This window comes from Octopus bimaculoides, chromosome 11 (genome assembly GCF_046866305.1).
Source record: "Octopus bimaculoides isolate indiv1 chromosome 11, ASM4686630v1, whole genome shotgun sequence".
In the NCBI taxonomy this organism is placed as follows: domain Eukaryota; kingdom Metazoa; phylum Mollusca; class Cephalopoda; order Octopoda; family Octopodidae; genus Octopus; species Octopus bimaculoides.
Window position 1 is genome coordinate 22,280,701 of NC_142938.1, and position 24,726 is coordinate 22,305,426.

A 24,726-nucleotide genomic window follows, 5' to 3' on the forward strand; every position below is an offset into this window, starting at 1 on the left:
ACGAAATAGCTACTAAACGCTTTGTATGACAGATGGCTAAAGTGGGAGAGACAGAAATAAGGTAGTCTAAAGGTAATGTGAATGAAAGACAATTGGATGAGAGTATGAGCAAAGTAGCTAATAGGGAAAAACTATCGGATGTTATCTTTTCCTGTTTATCTTTGTATGATTACACCAACACTCAATTTTTTTAAAAATCTAAGCATAGATTGCCCCAGTGTGGCCACAGTTCAATAACTGAAACAAGTAAAAGAGTATAGATACATGGTTAAGAGCTGTTTGCTTTACAGTCTTGTATTTTTTATCGTGGTTTTTGGGTTGACAAAAAGCTTGAATCAAATTTGGCATATGGAAACAGTGTGGTAGCCTATGGCATGTGTGTGTGTGTGTATTAAATTCCTATCTGGACAAAGAAAGAAAGTAAAACAGTTATTCAATAAAAAAGTGCTCAGTAATATAGGTAGCTGACGGAAATAAATACTGAGATCAATATAAAACAATAACAATCCTCAAAGGTTGTACTCCAGCATGACCACAGTTTCACTACTAAAACCATATTATTTTAAGTTTCCAAATAGAAAAATTAGAATGATGTATTTGCTATTTAATTTTTATTTAGGTAGCAGCTGCTACCTGAATAGAATAGTTTCTTAGAATTTCTAAGAGCAATTTTTAGTATTATTTTCAAAAGATATTTCTTTATTTGTTTGTTTTTATTTTTTCTGTGTGTCTGTCTGTCTGTGTGTGTGTGTGTGTGTGTGTGCATGTGTGTGTCTGTAAGTTGTGATTTTATTTGGTTATTGAAAAATAAAATCAATAAATTTATTATTTAAAGAAGAAAATGGAACAAAAAAACATTTAAGCTATTAATGTTATTGATTTTGTTGTTGTTTAACTCAACATTATCCTGGGGGTCTAAAAACAATGGCAGACTTAAGGTTAAAGATATGACCACTCCATCTATTCTTCAGACATGGATTATCTAGACCATTTATTAATGAATGAGCTTAAGTGTATATAGTGCTCAAGTGCACGACAACTCATTAGAAAAGATTGAAAGAGAGGAGAGAAAGCAGCAATAAGTCAGTGACTCAAGACAGCAATGAATCTTGAAGTACAAGCACAGTACACAATATAAAACATTAAAAGGCAGAAAAAGTGAATAGTAAACATGCTATGAAGACAAAAGGGTACATGGGCATGTCAGGAGTTGTGTTGATAAATTTTAGAAAGCATGGAATTTTGAAGGATGGAGTGTTTTGTGTGCTAACAACTGATGCGGGTAGTTTATTCCATGCATCTACAATTCTGAACATGAAAAAAATGTTCCTGAAAGTTATGGGTACTATACTGTTTTTTTTTTTTTTTGATTTTATAAGTATGTACATGGGGGCGATGACTGAAACAAGTAAAAGAGTATAGGTGATAGAGAAATTGAATTAAAACATGACCTAAAAAATGTCACAGTGGCTCCTAGGGTAAGTTTCTTCTGCTATAGCCTCAGACTGACCAAAGCCTTGTGAGTGGATTTGGTAGGGAGAAATTGAAAGAAGTTCATCATGTGTGTGGGTGGGTGGGTGGGGTGTCAGTGATTCTCCCCACCACCACCACATGACAACTGGTGGTGGTGCATTTACATCCCCATAACTTAGCAGTTCAGCAAAAGAAACTGATAGAAACCAGGCTTAAAAATATATGTAAGCACTGAGGTAGATTCATTCAACTAGAATTTTTCAAGCAGTGCCCCAGCTTGGCCACAATCTAATGACTGAAACAAGTAAAAGATAAAAGATTTTATTGAATTAAAGCATTGTGGAGAGACTCCTTTTTCATGAGGTCATTGATGACAGTAGAAGTGATTTAGCCAAGGAGATAAGGTACTGGATTCCAAACTTAGAGTTTGTAAGTTCAAATCACTCCAAACATCTTATTGTGTTCTTAGGTAGAACATGTTATTATATGTGCTTCAATCCACCTAACTGTCAAGAAGTACTCGATCGTCATATTTCTGTTGAAATACTCTGCTTTTACTCCAATTAACTTTTAAAATGATGAAGAATTCAGTAAAGTAAATTAATCGTTATTAAGTTGGTGTAAAGAATATCAATTAGCATGGGATTTTGTTGGAAGGTTTTAATTTAGATCATGTTAAAAGTGGAAGTTTATATTATAGAAACAGAGATGGGCTAAGTCAGATTGGTATCAAATAGAGTTAATGTTGTGGAAGTCAAGTTAAGCACCAGCTGTCAAGGACTTAAGTGGAGATACATTGTTGGGTTGTATACATAATAAACCTATAAAATTCTGGGAAGTTTCTCAGAAAGATTCATGCCAAAATGTGCAAATAGTAATGAAATACAGTTTGGAAACATTAATTCACACAACAACAAAAAATTAGAGTTCAAGGAAAATGATGGCATTCTGCATCAACAAAAATTATCTTGTGAAGTTCGTGGACTTGCATAAGTTTGTATGCATGGTCCAACCCATGCCAGAATGAAGCAAATGAAACATAGACGTTAACACTTTAGCATTTAATCCAGCCATATCTGGTGCTAATATTCTGTCTGATTTATGTTAAAACTGACCAGATCCAACCTCTTACACCTACCCTATAATGTCATTCTAAAAACATACAAACACACCATTGAAATTTCGAAGCTACAAAATAACGCAAGACCAATTCAAAACAATGTGAATAAATAAGCAAGACATTTGACAAAGAAATCTGAATGCTAAAGCATTAGATGATGGTGGTGAATGTGGCAGTGGCGGTGGTGAATGCTGAGGATTCTAACATTCTTAAAATGACCCTTTTGTTTGAGAGAAAAAAAGACTTTTCAACTGAAAAATCTACCCACAACTTACAAGCATATTCAAACTTATAATTCCCATATAAATGCATAGTCTATGTCTGTAACTACATCTGTATACAGGTGTGTGTACATGAGGGAAAGAGAGAAATCGTAATATTTTTCTTTGTATTTTCTCTTGATGTTGTTTTTATTTTCAGTGAGTCAGTCCTCAGTACATGGTAAACTTCTTTAATCTTTACTTTCTCTTTGGAGATACTCCATTTTTTGTTTATTTATTTATTCTTTGTTGTTGAATTATTATTTTGTCCATTAACATGATGTACTGTTCATTTCAACTTGTGTGTGTGTATGTGTGCGTGTGTGTGTGAATGATATGTGTGTGCATGTATGATATATATATATATATATATATACATACATATATATATATATATATATATATATATATATATATATATATATATATATATATATACATACATATACATATATATATATACATATATATACATATATATATATATATATATATATATATATATATATATATATATATATATATATATATATATATATATATATGATGAGGAACGATGATGATGATATATATAAATGTCTGTTTCAATGTCAGGTTATATATAAGAACAATTTGATATTAAACTGAAGGATTACGCAATACTTGTAGAGAAGCACCTGTTAAACTTTTACAAGGAAAAGGCAGCAAGTTTGTGTTCTTTGCCTGTGCTTTACTCAGGTTCTTTTGGGCTTTATATAGTCTTTGGCAAGTTGTTTTTTAGGAGTAGATGGAGCTGTGTGGAATGATAAGGTGTGGTGTAGATGGACTGAGGAAATAGTTGTATAGAATGGGGAAAGGAGTAGAGGAGGATACGAGAAAATGTAGGGTGTAGCTTGCTAGAAAGTTATTGTGGGAAGATATATGATGTATATGGGAACTTCATGGATTAGGGCTCAGTCAAGTATGGAACTAATTGTGTAAACAAGTGTGTCAAATTTCGGTCGTGACATTTTTATATAGACAGTTGGTTTTGGTCAGTCCAGAGCAATAGTAGCAGACACCTAAGTTGCTACACAGTGAGACTGAACCTGAAGCAAACCTTTTAACTACACAGCCATACTTGTGCTTGGCTCAAGGACAGAAATTTGATGAAAGAGAACAGTTAATTTTATCTATTATAGTACATGACCAGTACTTATATTTCTACTCTGAATGAACGAAAGCCAAATCCAGCCTTGGCAGAACTTGAACCTTGAACAAAAAATTTTGTAAGTAAATGTCAAAAGGCGTTTTGTGAGGCAGCAGGCTAATGTTTCTGCCAATTCACTACTCTAAATAATTATGGTTTCTGATTGAGGCACAAGACCAGCATTTTAAAGGGGAGATTGGTAGTAAATACCATTGAATCCAGTATTTGACTCATACTTTATTTTATGAACCCTGAAAGAACAAAAGGCAAAGTTGACCTTGGTGGGATTTGAACTAAAGACATAAAGAGCTGGAACAAATGTTGTAAGGCCTTTTTTCTGATGCTCTAACCATCCTGCCAGCTCGCTGCCTTAACTGCCCTAGATGATCAAAATCATAATAATTTCTTTAACAGTTATAAAAACTAGATGGGAGGCCTTGAACAAAAGATAAGGAACTGAAAGGTATTAACAGTTTGTTGCTTTTTTTGTTTGTTTATTTTTTTTAATCTTCTATCATGTTTGATAGCTGTATTTAGTAAAAGGAAGAAAACGAAAAAAGCAGACAAGCAATTCTGCAGGCAAATGTTGTAGAATGAAATAATGGTGTCTGCTATTAATTGAGAGAAGTAGTCAGGCGAAAGATGAAACAAAGGAAACTAGCAAAAAAACTTCCTTCCTTCCTTTCCATTGGGAGAAGAATCATTAGTAAGAACAACACCACTAACAACAATAACAACAATAACCAATAACAAAACAGTTTTGGCTTCCTGTTCTCTCGTTGAAAGATATATATTGAAAAAAAAAAAGTAATGCTGTTTTAGCATCAACTTCTCACCACTGAAAATCTGCTCTAAATCTTTCTCTCCAACGAATCAGAATGATTGAGTTTCTCCATCCCAAACCCAAACTCACACACACACACACACACACACACACGCACACACACACACACACACACACACTGATTTCTCCCCTTTGTGTATATTTACTTACTTTCTCTTCATAATCGTAATCTTCCAACACATATGTAACGTTCATAACATATGTACAGGTCATCGAATTCTGGAATGTTGCCAGCGCATCGTTGCCTCTCATTCACTTATTATGGCATTCATAGAATTCTCTGCGAACAATAAGATATTTCTATAACTATGCAACTCAATTGAACATTTAAAAGATCTTGGCCAAGTTTTTACATTCACACACGCTCACCCTCTCTCTCTCTCTCTCTCTCTCTCTCTCTCATCTTTACTTTCTATATTTTTTTATAGGAGTGTCTTTTTTTTTAATTTTTTTCATCCCCCCTCACTCTCTATCTTTCTCTGCATTTCCTTTCATTTTCCTCATCTTTGCTATTTTGTAACTTCTTCCCTGTCTTATCCCCTTCAACTCCAAGCGTTCTGGGTTGTTGTTTTTCTTGTTTTTTTTTGTTTTTTACATTATAATTTTTTTTAGTACTGCATCATCTGTCTAACTCCTTGCCATTTTTTGGGGGGAGAAAGAGTAACATTGAATTAGCTATATTTATTTTTTATCATAAATAAAAGATGGGGGATAAAAAAAAAAGCAATAATAAATGTTTCATTTTCCTTTTTGGCAAATAAAAAAATTGTTGTTGTTATTAATATTATTATCATTTCTATCATTATATAATTATTATCATATAATTTATCAATATCATCATTGCCATCATCACCATTGATTAAGAGTAAAAAAAAAATCAGTAATTCAACACAGATGTTTTTCATGTTGCTAAAAGTTTGCTTTGTTTCTTTCATTTGTTGTTCTCAGATTATTAATATTCTTACAAAGAACTTGGGTACATACACATAATTACATAAATAAATCATCATCGTCATCATCATCATCATCATCATCATGATCATCATCTTCATTGGCTTTACATCTGCTTTTCCAAGTTAACATGGGCTGGACAGAACATTTTGAGACAATATTTTATGGACGGATGCCCTTCCTGATGAATGCACAGACACACACACATGTACAGTCAAACTGCCATTTCATTTTAACAGATATATTTACCAAAATTACATAAAAATATCTCGAAATACTAAAGAGTAAATTTATTCAATAACATTTCCATTGGCTTCAACCACAGCCTCCAGGCCACTTTAGAATCTCCTGCAACTCTTTTGAATGGTCTCTTTGGTTAAGTTGGTGAATGCCGCCATAATCTTTGCCTTCAGTTCATCTTTTGGTGTTACAAGGAGTTTTGCTGGTCCCTTGCTCAATTGCACCCCACACATAATGATTAATGGGGTTGCAGTCTGGCGAGTTAGGTGGCCAGATGTTAGGGGTGATGTGATCACAGAAATTGTCTGACAGCCATGACTGGGTTCTCCTGCTTGTGTGGTATGGTGCAGAGTCCTGTTGCAAGACATACGGTCTTCCAGCAGCAGCACTCTTCACCCAGGGCAGCACTACCTCCTTCAGGCACTTGATATAGACATCTATGTTGAATGCGAGGCCATGTGGGAAGATGAATGGAGGCATAATGTCATCATCACTAGTGATCACTCCAAATACCATGATGTTGACTTGATGTTTGATTTTTATCACTCTCGGTACATATTTTGGAGACATGTCAAGTCAATAGTTGTTCTGTTTGTTCACCCTCTGATCCTGGCAGAAATGTTTCTCATCTGAAAAACCAAAGCATGTTCGGTTGGAGGGAATGCTTGAGTTTGTTCAAAAGCTTTGTAGCATGGACTTTCCTCTTGTTCTTGATGGCTTGAGATAAAAACTGGCCCTTTCTCATCTTGTATGAATAATACCAAATGTCTTCATACACTACCTGCCTGATAAGAAACTCAGTGATGGACGTGGAGGGATTGTTGTCAATCATGGCTTGGATCTTACCAACAAATTCAGGAGCTCTTTTTCTATCAGAGCAATCAGAGTGAGATTTCCGAGCTGCCGTACCTTCATAATCACCATTAGACTCATCCAACTTTTCCTGAATCCTCTGCACTGTCCTTAGATTGACACCCAAATACTCTGAAATGTTCATAATGGAGATTCCATTGTGAATGCCAAGCAGTACAGCATGTTGTTTCCAAATTACTGGAAGAATGAATTGTGTCATGGTACTGTTTTTCTCACAGACGATGCCCAACTGACCCTACTATACTGTGTAGTCAACAAAATCAAAAACAAACAATGCACGAAATCAAAAATATAAAATGGCAACAATTTACCCATCACACCCAGTATATGTGAAGGTATGTGGCCTAGTAGTTAGGGTGTTGCATTCATGATCATGAGATGGTGGTTTTGATTCTCAGACTGGCTGTGCATTGGATTTTTGAACAAAACATTTCATTTCATGTTACTCCTGGACTAGCATTCTGTTCAGGGGGAATATTGGCCTATACACCTAGCCAGCAGAGTGGCATCATTTGAAAACTTAAACAGTGCAAAGTGCATTGTGACTAGCAATGTAAAACAACATCCAATAGTCTGGTCAACGCCACAATATATATGCAGTGAGTTGCCACAGTTTTCCTTTACCAAATTTACTCACAAGGCACTGGTCATCTCAGGGTTAAAGTTAAAGATACTTGCCCAAGGTGCCTCACAGTGAAACTGAACCTAAATCCATATTTAGGTTGCAAAGCAAACTTCTTAAACACACAGTCATAGCTGTTGACTGATTGCAATAAAAAGAGTGAAACAGAACTAGTGCACATGTTTATCATTGGCATAGTGGCACTACATACCACAAAATCTGTCCCAATACATGAGACCTGAGTTCAAATCAAGAATCTTGCAAACCAAATACAAAAACATATTATAAGTTTGTCACTACAATGCAATAGACAGTGTTTGGTAAAATCATGAGCAGGTATCTCTATCATCAGTATATGTACATGCCATGTTTTTCTAGTCAATATCTATATGTTATTTACATTCTGAGGTCAATTTTGCCTTTCATCATTTTGGGCTTGGTAAAATAAGTACCAGTTGAGCAGTAGGGTTGATTTAATTGACTTACTCCCAGCCACAAAATTACTGGCCTTGTGCCAAAATTTGAAAATAGTCTCTATATATTATGACTAATAAACATCTATGCATTGTTTTTCCATTCAGTCAAAATATACATACTATTATGTCAACATCCATTGACTGTGTTCAACCAGACATTGACATTGTGCCTTCCTATTCAGTCATTTATTCACTCTACTTATAACCATTCAAAGTCCATTGATAGCATCTATCCTACCAACATTCATAGAATTTGGTTATCTAGTCAACACCTAATATTATGCTTTTGTATTGAGTTTTCTTTTTTCTATTTACACATTGTTTAACTTCACAGTATCTAGACATTGTCCTTCTCTTCATTCAATATGTTGTTCTGGCTATCCTGTTAACATCCATTCACTGTGTCTACCTAGTCAGCATCTACACTGCATTTATCTAGTCAACATCTACATGTTGCATCTGTCCATTTAGTTGACGTATTTTTATAATTCATTATAAATGCTTTTCTTTTTTCCCATATTTTTTAGTGAAAGATTGCGTCCTAAGAACATCTTAGAAGAAGATGAATCTGATTCTGGTTAGTAACGATTATATTGATACATTCGAGCATATTTTCGAACAGATTTAATAAGGTGGCCATACTAGTATGAGAAGAGTGACCACATTGGTTAGTATGAGAGAGATGATCATATTGTTGGGTGAAAGATTGCTACACTCATATGAGAGAGATGGTCAAATGGCATGAGAAAGATCATATAAATAAGAGAAACAATGGCCACTCTAGCATGGCAAAAGCAACCTCATTGATATGAAAAAGATAACCTAGTTCATTCAAACACACACACATACACATCAACTTCCCTCCTCTCTCAACTTTCTCACCTCCCCTCTACCATTCCAGAAGGGCCTCACAATTTGTAAAGGGAAAAAAATCTTTTAAAAGAAAGAAGAGAGAGAGAGAAAGAAAGAAGGGGATAAAGGCAAAGCTAAGCTGATTGTGCATTGATGATTTAATTATGAAGTAGCCAGACTTAGACTAATCTTTTGCTTTACATTCACATTCCAAACGTGTTGCTATATTAAACACCACCACAGTTTAACATTTGAAATATTGGCCAGTTTTATTCCATGTCCACCACACTTGGTTTCTTATCATCTTCATTTCCAGGATAAATTTGAAATATTAATTACTTAAAATATGTCATCATCATCATTGTCATCACCAGCAAGAGATTTGTGTGTGTGTGTGTGTAGGTGTGTGTTTTTGTGTATAGTTGTTTGACCTATTCAAATAACCACTCAAATCTTCCTCAACAAATCCCTCCTACTGTTTTCATTTAAATGGAATTTCTATATTTAGTTCTACTTCTACATACTTGTGAGTGAACCAATGAGAAAGTCTCTCAGTAATCATGCAATCTGGTACAATTAGTAGCATCCAAATTTTCCTTTGACTCGTGTTCTGTCATCTTGTAAGAGGAGAGGATATATTTTAATGTCCTGACGTGTCCTGTCTCCTTATAAGAAATAAAGTCAGGCCACATTGTTCTGCATACCACTAAAAAACAAAGATGGGATTGGATGGTAGGGTTGGACTGCCATTGATCACAAGTTTGCACAATTAGTGTTGACCTGAGGTTAAAACAACAATAACATGCTATACTCAAAAGCAAAACAAGCCAACAAAGGAACCTCTGTACAAAAGTGAATTGAATTAGTATTGCAGGCTCATATCCACTAGTATATCCACACCTTTATACATCACTCACTAAAGTAATACACTGATGTGTTTGCATCATTGCCCAGCTTTTCAGGGATAACTTCCTCAGTCCATTTCTCTAAGTGCAACTATCCACCTTTCTTGTAACATTGTCCCAATTTCTAGAATAAGCTTTTTTTAGTCAAAAGAAATCATCACCAGCACTATACTCCTCCTCCTCCTCCTCATCGTCATCGTCGTCGTCATCATCATCGTCATCTTTGCCATTGTTTTTATTGCTGGTTAGCTGCAGGTCATATCTGATCAAGCAAAGCAGGCTTCCGATCAAAGACATTCCAACAACATCCAATCTGTCTTTTATTTTTGACAGACTATCTAAGACAACATTACACAATGTGTCCTTTTGTTTTTAGATGATAAGATGTGATTTGAAGATCTGGCTACTATTTCTTGCATGTTGAGCAACTGTTCAGAAGTTCTCACTTGTTCGTCATCTTGTAAGAAATTTGGCATTTGGTTTAGGCTAGACCCTTCTTAAGTTTATAGGAATTGGGATGAGGTTACAAGAAAAGTTGATAGTTGCACTCAGAAATGGGCTATGAAGAAGTTATCCCTAAAAAGCTGGGCAATGATGCAAACACATACATTGCCTCCACTATATATATTATTACCTGACCCTAAGGTGGTGAGCTGGCAGAATTGTTAGGATGCCAGGCAAAATGCTTAGCAGTATTTCATCTTTACATTGAGTTCACATTCCACTTTGCCTTTCATCCTTTTGGGTCAATAAATGAAGTACCAGTTGGGTTGATGTAATCGACGCATCCCTTCCCCAAAAACTTCGAGCCTTGTGCCAATAGCAGAAAGGATTATTATTATTATTATTGTTCAGTAGTTTTAGTTTTATAACGTGCTTTCACTTCACTACCGAGCGCAGCTCTGTGCGCCTTGGGTATGTGCTGTGGTTTGCTGTGGTGCTTTTATGTTTACTGTATTGAAAGTGTTTTGCATAGAATGTGTGCAGTACCCAGTAGTGCAATTTTCTGTATGTTGCATATTATTATTATTATTGTGAATACCCGTCAGAGTGTAAGTATCTTGAGAGAAAAGCTGAACATTAGAAGCATCAGTTGTGGCGTGCAAGAGAGACGATTGCGCTGGTATGGACATGTGGTGAGAATGGAGGAGGATAGCTGCGTGAAAAAGTGCCACACCCTAACAGTTGAGGGAACCCGTGGAAGAGGTAGGCCCAGGAAGACCTGGGCTGAGGTGGTGAGGCAAGACCTTCGTACATTGGGCCTCACCGAGGCGATGACTACGGACCGAGACCTTTGGAAATGGGCTGTGCGTGAGAAGACCCGGCAAGCCAAGTAAGATCGTTGCCAGTGCCCCTGGACTGGTTCTTGTGCGGGTGGCACATGAGATGCACCATTTTGAGCGTGGCCGTTGCCAGTACCGCCTGACTGGCTCCTGTAGGATTTTCGAGCGAGATCGTTGCCAGTGCCCCTGGACTGGCTTGTGCGGGTGGCACATAAAAGACACCATTTCGAGCGTGGCCGTTTTCGTGCGGGTGACACGTAAAAGCACCCACTACACTCTCTGAGTGGTTGGCGTTAGGAAGGGCATCCAGCTGTAGAAACTCTGCCAAATCAGACTGGAGCCTGGTGTTGCCATCCGGTTTCACCAGTCCTCAGTCAAATCGTCCAACCCATGCTAGCATGGAAAGCGGACGTTAAACGATGATGATGATGATGATGATTATTATTATTAGTTTATATAAAGGACTGGTAACTCAGCAGAAATGTAATAGATAGAAAGATGAGTTCTTAACTTTTGTATACGATTGCCACAATCCATCACTAAGGTAAACATAGCTGACGTAATCCATCACCACGGCCAACTCAGTGACAAAAAGCGCAACTCAAAAGTAAGGACCAATAAATAAGTTACTTTCGAGTTGCGCTTTTTGTCATTGAGTTGGCTGTGGTGATGGATTACGTCAGCTATGTTTACCTTAGTGATGGAATTTGGCAATCATATACAAAAGTTAAGAACTCATCTCTCTATCTATTATTATTATTATTATTATTATTATTATTATTATTATTATTATTAAGGTGGCGAGCTAGCAGAATCATTAGCATACCGGGAAAAATGCTTAGCAGCATTTCTTCTGTCTTCACTTTCTGAGTTCATATTCAACTTTGCCTTTCATCCTTTCAGGGTTGATAAAATAAATACCAGCAGAGGACTGGGGTCCATGTAATCAATTTAACCTCTCCTTCGAAATTACTAGCCCTGTGCCAAAATTTGAAATCATCATCATCATCATCATTATTACGGACAAAACCCTATGTAACCTTCGTCCTGTCTTTGTCCTTACATGTTTTTGATTGATATTAGCTCTTGTGGCCAATAAAACGAATTAATCATCATCATCATCATCATCATCATCATCATCATCATCATCATCATCACCATCACCATCACCATCATCATCAACAACAACAACAAGGAGGCAAGCTAGCAGAATCATTAGCATGCCAGGCAAAATGCTTAGCGGAATTTCATTCATCCTTATGTTCTGAATTCAAATTCCAGCAAGGATAACTTTGCCTTTCAGCCTTCTGGAGTTGGTAAATTAAGTATCAATAAAACACTGGGGTCAATGTAATCAACTTACCTCCTCTTCTGAAATTTCAGGTCTTGTGCCTTTAATAGAAAGGATTAATATCATTACTATTTGAATTGTTGTATTTCACTTAAGAGTTGCATTAGACTGATTCTGTTGTTTAAAAATGTTTTGCTGCCTCCCTCACTAAAAATATTTGTGTCTGCTTGCACTCTACAGATGTGGCTGCCATTCCAGAGCTAGAAGATCAACCTGATGAAGATCTGATCCCACAGGTTGCTGATGCCCCAATGTAGGTACTTCATTTTTCTTTGCACACACATTCACACACACGCGCGCACGCACACACATGCACACACACACACACACATGCACACACACACACATTCTTATGCTTCCACATGCACAAGTTAAGGCACACCATACATGGACTTTCCTCTGGAAAAGCTGCATGCACCTTCTTATATCGACATAACTACATACACACACACACATGTAGGTATACACACATATACATAAGCCAATGAGGGATGCTCTATGTGATTGCACAACCTGCTGGAAATACTGGTTAAATCACACTCAAGTCATACCCTACCAAATAAAATAAAAAGGAAGGGCATATTAATGTAATTAGAGACAGGGTCGTGACCCTCTCTTTACTCCCTTTACTTGTTTTAGACATTTGACTGGGACCATGCTGGAGCACTGCCTTTAGTCGAGCAAACCGACCCCAGGACTTATTCTTTGTAAGCCTAGTACTTATTCTATCGGTCTCTTTTGCCAAACTGCTAGGTTATGGGACGTAAACACAACAGCATCGGTTGTCAAGCAATGTTGGAGAGACAAACACAGGCACACAAACACACACACACACACACATATATATACATATATACGACGGGCTTCTTTCAGTTTCCGTCTACCAAATCCACTCACAAGGCTTTGGTCGGCCCGAGGCTATAGTAGAAGACACTTGCCCAAGGTGCCACGCAGTGGGACTGAACCCGGAACCATGTGGCTGGTAAGCAAGCTACTTACCACACAGCCACTCCTGCGCATGACTAGAAAACTTTTAACTAAGATCCACTTAATTAAGGTTAACATGGAGCTAAAAACATCACATGTACACACTCACTTTCTTTCACACTCTCTTTTAATCCTCCTCTTTTTGTTAAGAGAACTATAATAAAAAATGTTACCATTCATGGCTATCCTGGGTTTTTTTTCAGACAAATTATAAACAGAATGTTCTTCCATTTTATAAGAAAAAGTGTGATTTGTGAAAGATTTAGCTGTTATTTCTATGAAGCCTATTGACCTTGTATGTGTTCCATTGTTGGGGCATTGTATTATGATTGTTATTGTTGCTGCTGTTGCCGTTGCTGTTTCAGTCTGCACTAATTTCTTCTCGAGCTGAGCTATTGTTTATGACAACCGATCAAATTTTTAGGAGCAACTAACCAGCACATTCTGCTCTTTAGATCTGCCATGTTTTCACTGTCAACTTCTGTGATGCAGTGGTTGGTAAAAGTATTCAGTGTTGTCGTCATCATCATCATCATCATCATCATCATCATCATCCATCATCAAAACATTTCCCATTAGCACTCCTACTACTCTCAACATCATCACCTTCTTCAACACCATCAGAGCCATCATGACCATCATGACCATCATCATCATCATCATCACCATCATCATCATCATCATTACCATCTTCTTCAATATCTCTACCATCAACATCATCTTCACTGACCTCTCTTCCATCCAGGTCTTCATCATCATCATCATCATCATCATCATCATCAACATCCTCATTGTTATCTTCATCTTCATCATCAGTAAACTTTATGTGTCAAGTTATAAAAGGTTAATGTATTGCAAATATCTACAACACACTAGTTTCTGCTTTAATGAACAATGCTGACAAAATCAGGGAAAACGGTGGGAATGTGGGAGAATGATGAAGTGAGTGGGGAGATGGCAAAGATGGCTTTGTGTTTGTTGTTGTTCTTGTTGTTATTTTGTTGGTCAAGTGGACCTATGGTCATCACTATTCCAGTTGTAACCACTTTTATCTTTTGCTTGTTTCCATCATTGGACTGTGGCCGGCTCGGTCAGATAGACTGACCCAAGTACTTATTTTTTTAACTTTTTTTTTTTTAAGCCTGTTATTTCTTCTATCTGTTTCTTTTTGATAAACTTAGCAGTTTGGCAAACTTTTTTGTCAGACTGCTAAGAACATAAACAGACCAATACCAGTTGTCAAGTGGTGGGGGACACAGACACAAACACACACGCACGCACACACACACACACACACACACAAACATACACACAAGCACACACACACACACATACGTGTAAAAGGTGTGAGCTGGCAGAAACGTTAGCACGCCAGGCGAAGTGCTTAGCGGTATTTCGTCTGCCGCTATGTTCTGAGTTCAAATTCCGCCGAGGTCGACTTTGCCTTTCATTCTTTCGGGGTCGATTAAATAAGTACCAGTTACGCACTGGGGTCGATATAATTGACTTAATCCGTTTGTCTGTCCTTGTTTGTCCACTCTGTGTGTAGCCCCTTTTGGGTAGTAAAGAAATAACATACATGTGTACAGGGTGGCCCAAAACTAGGTTTACAGTTATCACTAAGGCACTTGAAATTTCTTTTAAAACATTTTATTACATTTAAATTTCTATCTTACAGTTAACTAGCTTAGCATAGAATAATGGTTTCATATTTTTTTATAACGAAGATCTAAATTATTAATATATGAATGCGAAAGTGATAGTTGAATAACTGTAAACCTACTTTTGGGCCATCCTGTATATGACAGTCTTCAGTACAGTTTCTGTCTACCAAATTCACTCACTTTATTTAGCCTGGGGCTATAGTAAGAGACTTTTGCCCCAGGTGGTGCAAAGTGAGACTGAACCCAAAACCATATGATTGAGAAACAAGCATTTTAATCACACAACCACCAGGGTATTTGTTTTCTCTTTTCTTTTTTGTTTTATGCATAGTTTATCCAAGCTATATTGTGCATCACAACAACTGAGATGGATTGGTAATCCTCCTCCATGTTTAACAGTTGGAAAAAGGCAGTCTGGATCAAATGCTTCTTTTGGCTGACTCCATATGTATACTCGGCTGGTGATCGGAAATAGGGTAAAGGATGACTCGTCTGAGAAAATAACATTCTTCCACTATTCTAGGGACCAATTCTGTAGGTTTTACTCCACTCTAAATGCTTTGGTTTTGAAAGTAGTGGTTTTCTGATTGCAGCCTTCCCATGAAATCCAGCTTTGTGCAGTTCCCAGCAAACAGTTTTTGTGGAAACTGGGTTCTTAAGGTGATCATTAAGCTCTGCAGTAATTTTGGGAGCTGTGCTTTTGTGATCCTTTCTAACAATTCATGTAAGAGTCCGACGGTCCCTATCTGAAAGTTTTGGTTTTCTTCTGAAGTTTTATTTCAATGAGGAAGTTTTTCCCTCTTTCCCAAAGGCTGCCATTACTTTCAAGATTGTACTTTTTGATACACCAAACATTTCAGCTGTTTTTGTTACGCTAGCACCTGCCATACGAGCACCAACAATTTGACCTCTTTGAAAGTCTGATAGATCTATCATTTTAATGAATTTTAATTACCTTTTTCTGATGATATCTGAAAAGAAACAGCAATTTTAGCAAAACATATTAAGCAACACTAATAGAAAATCAAAAAACATAAAAATAAACAAGCTTTTGATGGTTTATAAATATTTCAAAATTATGATGCTATGTGTTTCCATTATTTTGTCCAACCCCTGTATATATATATATATATATATATATATATATATATATATATATATATATATATATATATATATATATATATAAATGTATGTATCTATGTGCGTGTGTCTTTGTGTCTGTGTTTGTTTCCCACTAATGCTTGACAACTATTATTGGTGTGTTTATGTACCCATAACCTAGTGGTTCAACAAAAGAGACTGATAGAATAAGTACTAAGCTTGCTAAGCTTAAAAAGGTAAGTCTTGGGGATCAGTGTGCTTGACTAAAACTCTTCAAAACAGTGCCCAACATGGCCACAATCAACTGAAATAAGTAAAAGATATATATATATATATATATATATATATATATATATATATATATATATGTATATATACACACACACACATACACACACACACCTTTCAAGCATTGGGCCTCACAGAGGCAAAGTGGATGAGTTCCTCGTGGAGGCAAAGTGACTTGAGCTCCTTTCAAGCGTTGGGCCCCAGGGAGGCAAAATGGCTGAGTTCCTTTCGAGTGTTGGGCCTTGCAGAGGCAATGACCGAGACCATTGGCATTATGACGTGCTTGAGAAGACCCATCAAGCTGAGCAAAATTGCAGTGATGGCAGACATTGATGTCACACAAATGGCACCCATGCTGGTGGCACGTAAAAGCACACATTACACTTTCAGAGTGGTTGGCATGAGAAAGGGCATCCAGCCATAGAAAATCATGCCAAATCAGATTAGAGTCTGGTGCAGCCTTTCAGCTTACCAGCCCTGGTCAAACTGCCCAACCCATGCCCACATGGACAATGGACGTTAAATGATGATGATCATCATCATCGCACACACACACACACACACACACACACACACAAACTCTCAAACACACGTGCTCACACACACGCACACACATGCATAAATGAGCTTCTTTCAGTTTTTGTCTACCAAATCTATTCACTAAACTTTGGTCAGCCCAGAGCTATAGTAGAAGACAATTGCCCAAGGTGCCATGTAATGGGACTGAACATAAGACCCTGAAGTCAGATTGACTTACAAGACTATGCATTAAAGTTTTTGCCAACAAAACCATGTACCTTAACAGTGGATTAAGTTTAAGTGTAGAGTATAATAAACTCTCTCCTCCCTCCTCAGTCTCCATTTCTCCCCACTTCCTAGGATGTTTAACCTGTATTGTTGCAAATGTTGCTACAAGTGGGCACATGTACATGCTGCCTCCTTTGACTAACACATTCAGGCTAATAATAAAGCAGGAATGATAAGATGAAGCCAATTATTATGAGAGACAGAGAGGTATTTACCAAAAAGTTGGCCATCACTAAATATGTGCTGAGTAAAGTAAACAGTTGGCAGTGGTTGATGGATTTTCTGCAGTGATTGTGCTGCTTTTTTTTAATATTTTTATTCATTTATTGTTGTTGCCCATGCACAAAACAAGCCTGTAACTTATTATAAATGTTTTATTTATTTGCTTGCATTTCTTTTGTTGTTGCATTCCATCTGTTTTACCTTTTTTTTTTCATGCTAGCACTGGGAGAATTTGCATTGCTGCAAGCTCTACTATGTAGTAAGCAGCTTGCTTCCCAACCACATGATTCTGAGTTCAGTCCCACTGTACGGTGCCTTAAGCAAGTGTATTCTGCTACAGCTCTGGGACAACCAAAGCCTTGTGAATGGATTTGATAGAGGGGAAACTGTGTGGCAGCCTGTTGTAATATATATATCATCGTCATCATTATCATCATCATCATTTAATGTCCATCTTCCATGCTGTCATGGGTTGGACAGTTTGACAGAAGCTGGCCAGGCAGAAGACTGCACTGGCATCTGTGTCTTTTTTGGCATGGTTTTTATGACTGGATACCCTCCCTAACCCTAACCACACAGCAGAGTGGACTGTGTGTATGTATATATACATATATATATATATATATATATATATATATATATATATGAATTTAAACTGGTGGTCCACACTGACGAAGCTCAAGGTTGAATAACCAAAAGCAGAAACCTGGTTTGTGGATATCCGTAATTGCATAATATTTTTATTTGTGTTGTTAAATGTTTTAATTCGGTCTGTTTTCCTCGCATACTGTTTTTCTCTGTTATATTGGTGCGCTACGGTGGATTATTTAAGACTTGGCTCTTATTTCTAGCATCTGCTCATTAAGCATCATTACGATATTTCATAGCTCGATAAAGCTATCATAACTGCGTTCCACCAATGCTACTACTGGTGATATCATCAAATTTTGAATTTATCCACAGATGATATGAACAGTAGTGACATCTAACTTCAAATCTCAGTGTTTGAATATTTCATTTATATATATATATATATATATTATTAAATTCCTAATCTCCATTTTATATATATATATATATATATATATATATATAAAATGGAGATTAGGAATTTAATAATTGTTTATTATTAACAGCAAGTTGGTCATCTTCACTTCTTACAACCATTTCAATAAATACTCTTTCTCAGTCCTTGAACCCCAACTCAAACGAAACTTACAGAAAGCTGAAAAGGAAAGTGCAGACTGCTCTAAGGAAAATTAAACAGGAATGGTGGAATGATAGAGCAAAAGGGGCACAAGAAGCAGCTGATAGAAATGATGTCATGGGTTTGTACTCTTATGTTAAGGAGGTATGTGGCCCAAAATCTTCCTCAGTAGCTGCAATGAGAACAGCAAATGGACGTTTTCTTCTGACTGACACCACTTCTATTCATAAGCGTTGGGTGGAACATTTTTCTGCACTTTTGATAGACCATCATCCGTTGACATAAGGATGATAGAAAAAATTGAACACCTTCCAGTTATAGAAGAGACGGCATTTGAACCAACTCTAAATGACATTGCTTTGTAGATTTGCATAAAGCATTCGATACTGTTAATTGAAATGCTCTGTGGCTAATTCTAAGGAAAATAGGTTGCTCAGAAAAATTTGTAAACATGGTCAAGACTTTGCATCAAGTTATGAAAGCTAGAGTTAATTTTGGTGGTAGGCTCTCTGAATCTTTTGCTGTGGAAAATGGAGTAAAGCAAGGAGACCTTGATGCACCCACCCTTTTTGCAATATACTTTGCTGTTGTGTTGTCACATGCTTTTCAAAACTCTGAGGAGGGTATTTACATAAAATATCGAACAACAGGGAATGTTTTTAATCTGACCAGACTGAAATTCAAAATGAAGGTTTTTACTTCACTCATTAGGAAACTTTTGCATGCTGACGATTGCGATCTTGTCAGTCATTCTGAAACAGGTTTGCAATCTCTTGTATCTGCATTTGACTCAGCATGTAATGATTTTGACTTGACCATCAACTTGAAAAAAAAAACAGTTGTAATGCATCAACCTGTGTGTGGTGCTGTTTGTAACCCCTCTAAAATTTTTGTTAAGGGAAAGTTACTTGAGACTGTAGATTCGTTCGTCTACCTTGGAAGCTCTGTTCAAAATTATGGAAATCTTGATACAGAAATACAGCTGTGAATTCAAAGGGCAGCAAAAGCATTTGGTGGCTTGGAGTCACATGTTTGGTGCCAGCTACATTTAAATAAGAATACAAAGATGGCTCTGTACAAATCATTCTTGTTGTATTCCTGTGAAACTTGAACTTGTTACGAAAAGCATTTTAAACTGTTAGAACAATTCCACCAAAAATGCCTTCATCGCATTTTAAAAGTTAAATGGAGTTCTTTTACTCCAAACACAGACATCCTTGCATCTGCAGGCATCACCTCAATTAAAGCTATGATTTTGAGGAACCAATTGAGATGGTGTGGCCATATTGTTTGAATGGCAGATGAACACATGCTGAAACAACTGTTTTATGGTAAGCATGCAGAGGGGAAACACTATTGGCATAAACCTAAAAAAAAAAGGTTTAAGGACAGCATAAGGACTACTATGAAGTCACTTGGAATGGTTCCAGAAGATATAGAAACCCTTACTTCGGACCGAATTGTTTGGCAAACAAAGGTGTGGAGTGGAGTGAAAGCATTTGAAGAGGCCAGGATAACACAAGTAAGACTCAAAACAGATATAAAGAAGAATGTAACAATTGAGAAGGTGAATGACAATGACCTTTTTGTGTGCACAGTCTGTGACAGACCATGCCTGTCTTTTGCTGGCCTCAAATCTCACCTGCAAACGCATGGAAAACAAACTTCCACCAAACTATTCTGCCTATATATCTGTGCACACCTTTGAATGCAGTGTATGCCAGAAGATTTGCAAATCCAATGGAGGCCTCAAAAGACATGTTAAGATCCACAAAGAGCAAAACTTATCTGCAGGTATTGGTGGTCCAAATCAGAGGTGCAATCTATGTGGGTGTCTTTTCAAAGCATTGTCCAATTTAAAAAGCCACATGAGACGCCATGATGATGCTAAGGTGTAGGTACAGGAGGTGGTCAAACTCTGTATAAGGAGTAGAGAACCACCATACACACACACACACACACACACACATATATATATATATGAACAAACTTATTTCTATAATCAAACTTAGAGACACAGAATGAGCTGGTATTTTACAGAAAATGAAGTAAATCTTGAACACAGAATAGCTGTGAAAACAGCTTCAGAAACTGGGTAAAAACCCCAGAAGAGGGAAATAATCACCAGCAGGTGGCTGCAGAGAATTAAACCCTGTACCTCTCAGATACCTCTCAGCCGGTATCTGAGACATACTGGGAGTGATTCTCTGTAGCCACCAATTTTTCTGTTTTCACAGCTATTCCACATTCAAGATTTACTTTAGTTTGTGTGTGTGTGTGTGTATGCAAGTGGCTTTGTGTTTGTCCCCCAACACCACTTGGCAACTGGTGTTGGTTTCTTTATGTCCACATCACTTGGTGGTTCAGCAAAAATGACCAATAGAATATGTACCAGACTAACAAAAAAGAAAACTTAAGTACTAAGATTGATCTGTTCAACTAAATCCTTCAACTAAATCCCCCAGCATGGTCACAATCCAATGACTGAAACAAGTAACAGATAAAAGATGAAAGATAACCTCTTTTTTCCATCTGTTCAAGGATGTCTGCCAATGGAATCCCATCCCAACAAATATCCTTTTAACTGTCATTGACATGGATGTCATTAATCTGAAAAGTATGTGTGAGATATTTGTATGTATTTACGTCCATATGAGTAGGTGTTTGCAGCTTCATTCAAGAGGAAAGTCCATATATGGTGTACCTTAACTTGTGTATGTGGAAGCATGTGTGTGGTATGTGTGTAAAAAGTGAGAGAGAGAGATGCATGCAGACTGAGACAAATTGTGTGTGTGTGTGTGTGTGGGTGCATGTCAAAGAGAGTGGTAGATAGACAAACAGATAGAGGGAGAGAGAGAGAGAGAGAGAGAGAGACATACTAAGATTGTGTTAGTGTGCTGTGTGTATGTGAGTGTGTGTGAGAGAGGGACAGAAAGAAAGACAAAAGGAAAAAGTTTCAGACAGATAGACACAGAGAGAGAAGGGGGGGAAGAGTGACTGACAGACAGGCAGACACAGAGACAAAGTGTGCGTGTGTGTGTGCGTGTGCGTGTGTGTGAAATACAGGTGTGGCGAGATTCAGAAAAAAGAAACTGAGAACATAGTCGATCAGAAAGAGTGAGAAGTCAAACTGAGAGAGAACAGGAAATTCTGATGAAAGCAAAATGAATAATTTGAATGAAAAAGAGCAGGAAGTCAAATTAAGAGTGAGAATTCCGAGAGAGGGAGAGTGTATGTGCTTGTGTTTGTGTGTGTAATGGAGTGTCTGTCTCTTAGAGTGCGTAAAGTGTTCAGCTAAAAATGTGTGTGTGTGTGAGTAAATTCTGACAGTGAGAGAAAGAGAAAATTTGAGTCTTACTGAAAGTGACAGTGTGAGACAGTGGTTCTCAAAGGATGTGCTGTAGAACATCATTGTGTCACATGAGGTATCTGGACGGGATGTGTCATTGTCCTCGTCATCGTTTTACCATCCACTTTTCCATGCTTGCATGGGTTGGATGGAATTTGGTTGAGGCAGATTTATCTATAGCTGGATGCTCTTCCTGTTTTCAATCCTTACCCCACTATTGCCAGTAAAGTAAGATTTCCCCCATGACCAGACATGCTTTCACAGAAGATTTAGAACAAAGCGACACTGTTTGCATAATGGAGGCATTTGTTTATGACTATTGCACATTGTCAAAGTAAGGAGACAGTATCTCACCCACACACACATGCAGGTTTGTTTATGTCTCCATAACTTAGCAGTTTGACAAAAAGGAACCACTAGATGTACAGTAATCACTCGCCATATCTTGGTTCGCCTATCATGCCCTCAGTACATCACAGATTTTTCTGACTAATAAATGTAAATTTATATCGTGGACTCCTCAGTATATCGTGGGTTTCTGTGGCCAATAGGTAATTATATTTTTTTAGATTTTAATTATTTCTGTTGTAAAATAAGCATTTTCATACCAAAAAATTAATAAATTAATAAATAAAAATATAGTACAGTACTGCACTGTATAACACATTAATAAAAATATATTAAAAGAAAATATGTAGTGTACTGTAGATGAGTGTAGAGGCACATGGCTTAGTGGTCAAGGTGTCAGCATCATGATCGTAAAATTGTGGTTTCAATTCCTGGGCCAGGCAACGTGTTGTGTTCTTGAGCAAAACACTTCATTCCACGTTGCTCCAGTCCACTCAGCTGGCAAAAATGAGTATAATGTTGAAATCTCCAAACTATGAGATAAGGCATGATTAATTCAAAACAATGTGAATAAATAAGCATTACATTTGACAGAAGAATCTGAATACTAAAGGATTAAACAGGACGTTTGTATTATAGAATCAAGGTTGGTCTCAGGTGGGTTGGTATCAAAAGGGTCAGAGGAGGCTGAGCAAGCAGCAGCAACAGCTGTCATGACACTTTCTCAGGGCTTCTGCCAATGGTAAGAGGAAGTTGTCCTCAGACTGAGGTCTTTGCCACTGGTATGCCACTGGCCAGTTGATGACATTCAATTGAACAATGGATTAAGTCTACCAGCTGTGAATAAATTTACAACCTATAATTAAATATATCACCCTTAGCCCTTTAGCGTTCAGATTACTCTGTCAAACATAACACTTATTTCTTCACATTGGTTCGAATTTATCCTTCATTATCTTGGAGCCTTGAAATTTTGATTATGTGACTGTATGCATTTTAGGCTAACACTGCAGGGTAGGTATGAGAGGCTGGATCTGGCATTTGAGCATTAAACTAGAAAAATATTTTGGCTGGATATGGCCAGTTTAAATGCTAAAGGGTTAATTTTGCTAAGATAAGGAACTATGGCATAAGGAGAAGGAGAGAAAAAGGGCGAGTGTGGCGAACCTGTGTGGTAAGAAGTTTGCTTCCATCATCACATGGTTCTGAGTCCATTCCCACTGCATAGCAACTTGGACAAGTGTCTTCTACAATAGTCTCAGGTCAACTAAAACCTTGTGGGTGGATTTGGTAGACAGAAACTGAAAGAAGCCAATCGTGTGTGTGTGTGTGGGGGGGGGTATCCATATGTATCAGTGTTGGTGTGTATATGTCCCTGTAACTTAGAGACTAATAGGATACTCTTTACTTGTTTCAGTCATTTTTGACTGCGGCCATGCTGGAGCACTGCCGCCTTTAGTCGAGAAAATCGACCCCAGGACTTATTCTTTGTAAGCCCAGTACTTATTCTATCAGTCTCTTTTTGCCGAACCGCTAAGTTACGGGGACGTAAACACACCAGCATCGGTTGTCAAGCAATGTTGTGGGACAAACACAGATACACAACACACACACACACACACACACACACATATATATATATATATATATATATGTATGTGTGTGTGTATATATATATATATATATATATATATATATATATATATATATATATATATATATATATATACATATATACGACAGGCTTCTTTCAGTTTCCGTCTACCAAATCCACTCTCAAGGCTTTGGTCGGCCTGAGGCTATAGTAGAAGACACTTGCCCAAGGTGCCACGCAGCGGGACTGAACCCGGAACCATGTGGTTGGTAAGCAGGCTACTTACCACACAGCCACTCCTGTGCCTAGTTAAAGTACCAAGTTTAAAAACAAGAACTAGGATCAATTCTTTGACTAAAATTCTCTAAGGCAGTGCTCCAGTATGGCCACAGTCAAATGACTGAAACAAGTAAAAGAATAAAAGAAAGAGTGGGGAATCAGATTCAGTAAAGGTGGAAGGTCAGGCTTAGAGAACTGAGAAGATAATCAAAAAATTGTGTGAATGAAAGAATAAAATTGGAAAGTCAGCCTGAGTGATGAGAAAAATAAAACAGTAGAACATTGGGGTATAGGGGTGGGAGGATAAATGATGGTCTGTATAGGTAAATAATAAGTATTAAAAAACTGAAAATGGGAAATGTGCTAATATGCCATGAGACCCTAGTCTGAAGCAAATGGTACTTTTCTCCATCTCCTCATACAGCCTGCCCAAAACATTGAATTGCTGCTCCTCCTCAT

At 37.3% G+C, this 24,726-nt stretch overlaps 1 protein-coding gene across 4 annotated transcripts in view; it reads left to right on the forward strand.

The window, feature by feature from the left end:
• LOC106879400 (intraflagellar transport protein 43 homolog) overlaps window positions 1-24,726 on the forward strand; it is a 50,432-nt gene that overhangs the window by 12,931 nt on the left and 12,775 nt on the right. For 2 of the 4 annotated variants that reach the window (XM_014928941.3, XM_014928943.3), the window contains exons 5-7: window positions 3,014-3,034; window positions 8,555-8,604; window positions 12,599-12,671. In XM_014928941.3, the coding sequence (XP_014784427.1) occupies window positions 3,014-3,034; window positions 8,555-8,604; window positions 12,599-12,671 (144 nt within the window). The remainder of the gene's footprint in view (window positions 1-3,013; window positions 3,035-8,554; window positions 8,605-12,598; window positions 12,672-24,726) is intronic. The other 2 variants (XM_014928942.3, XM_089360515.1) reach the window with 1 other exon arrangement.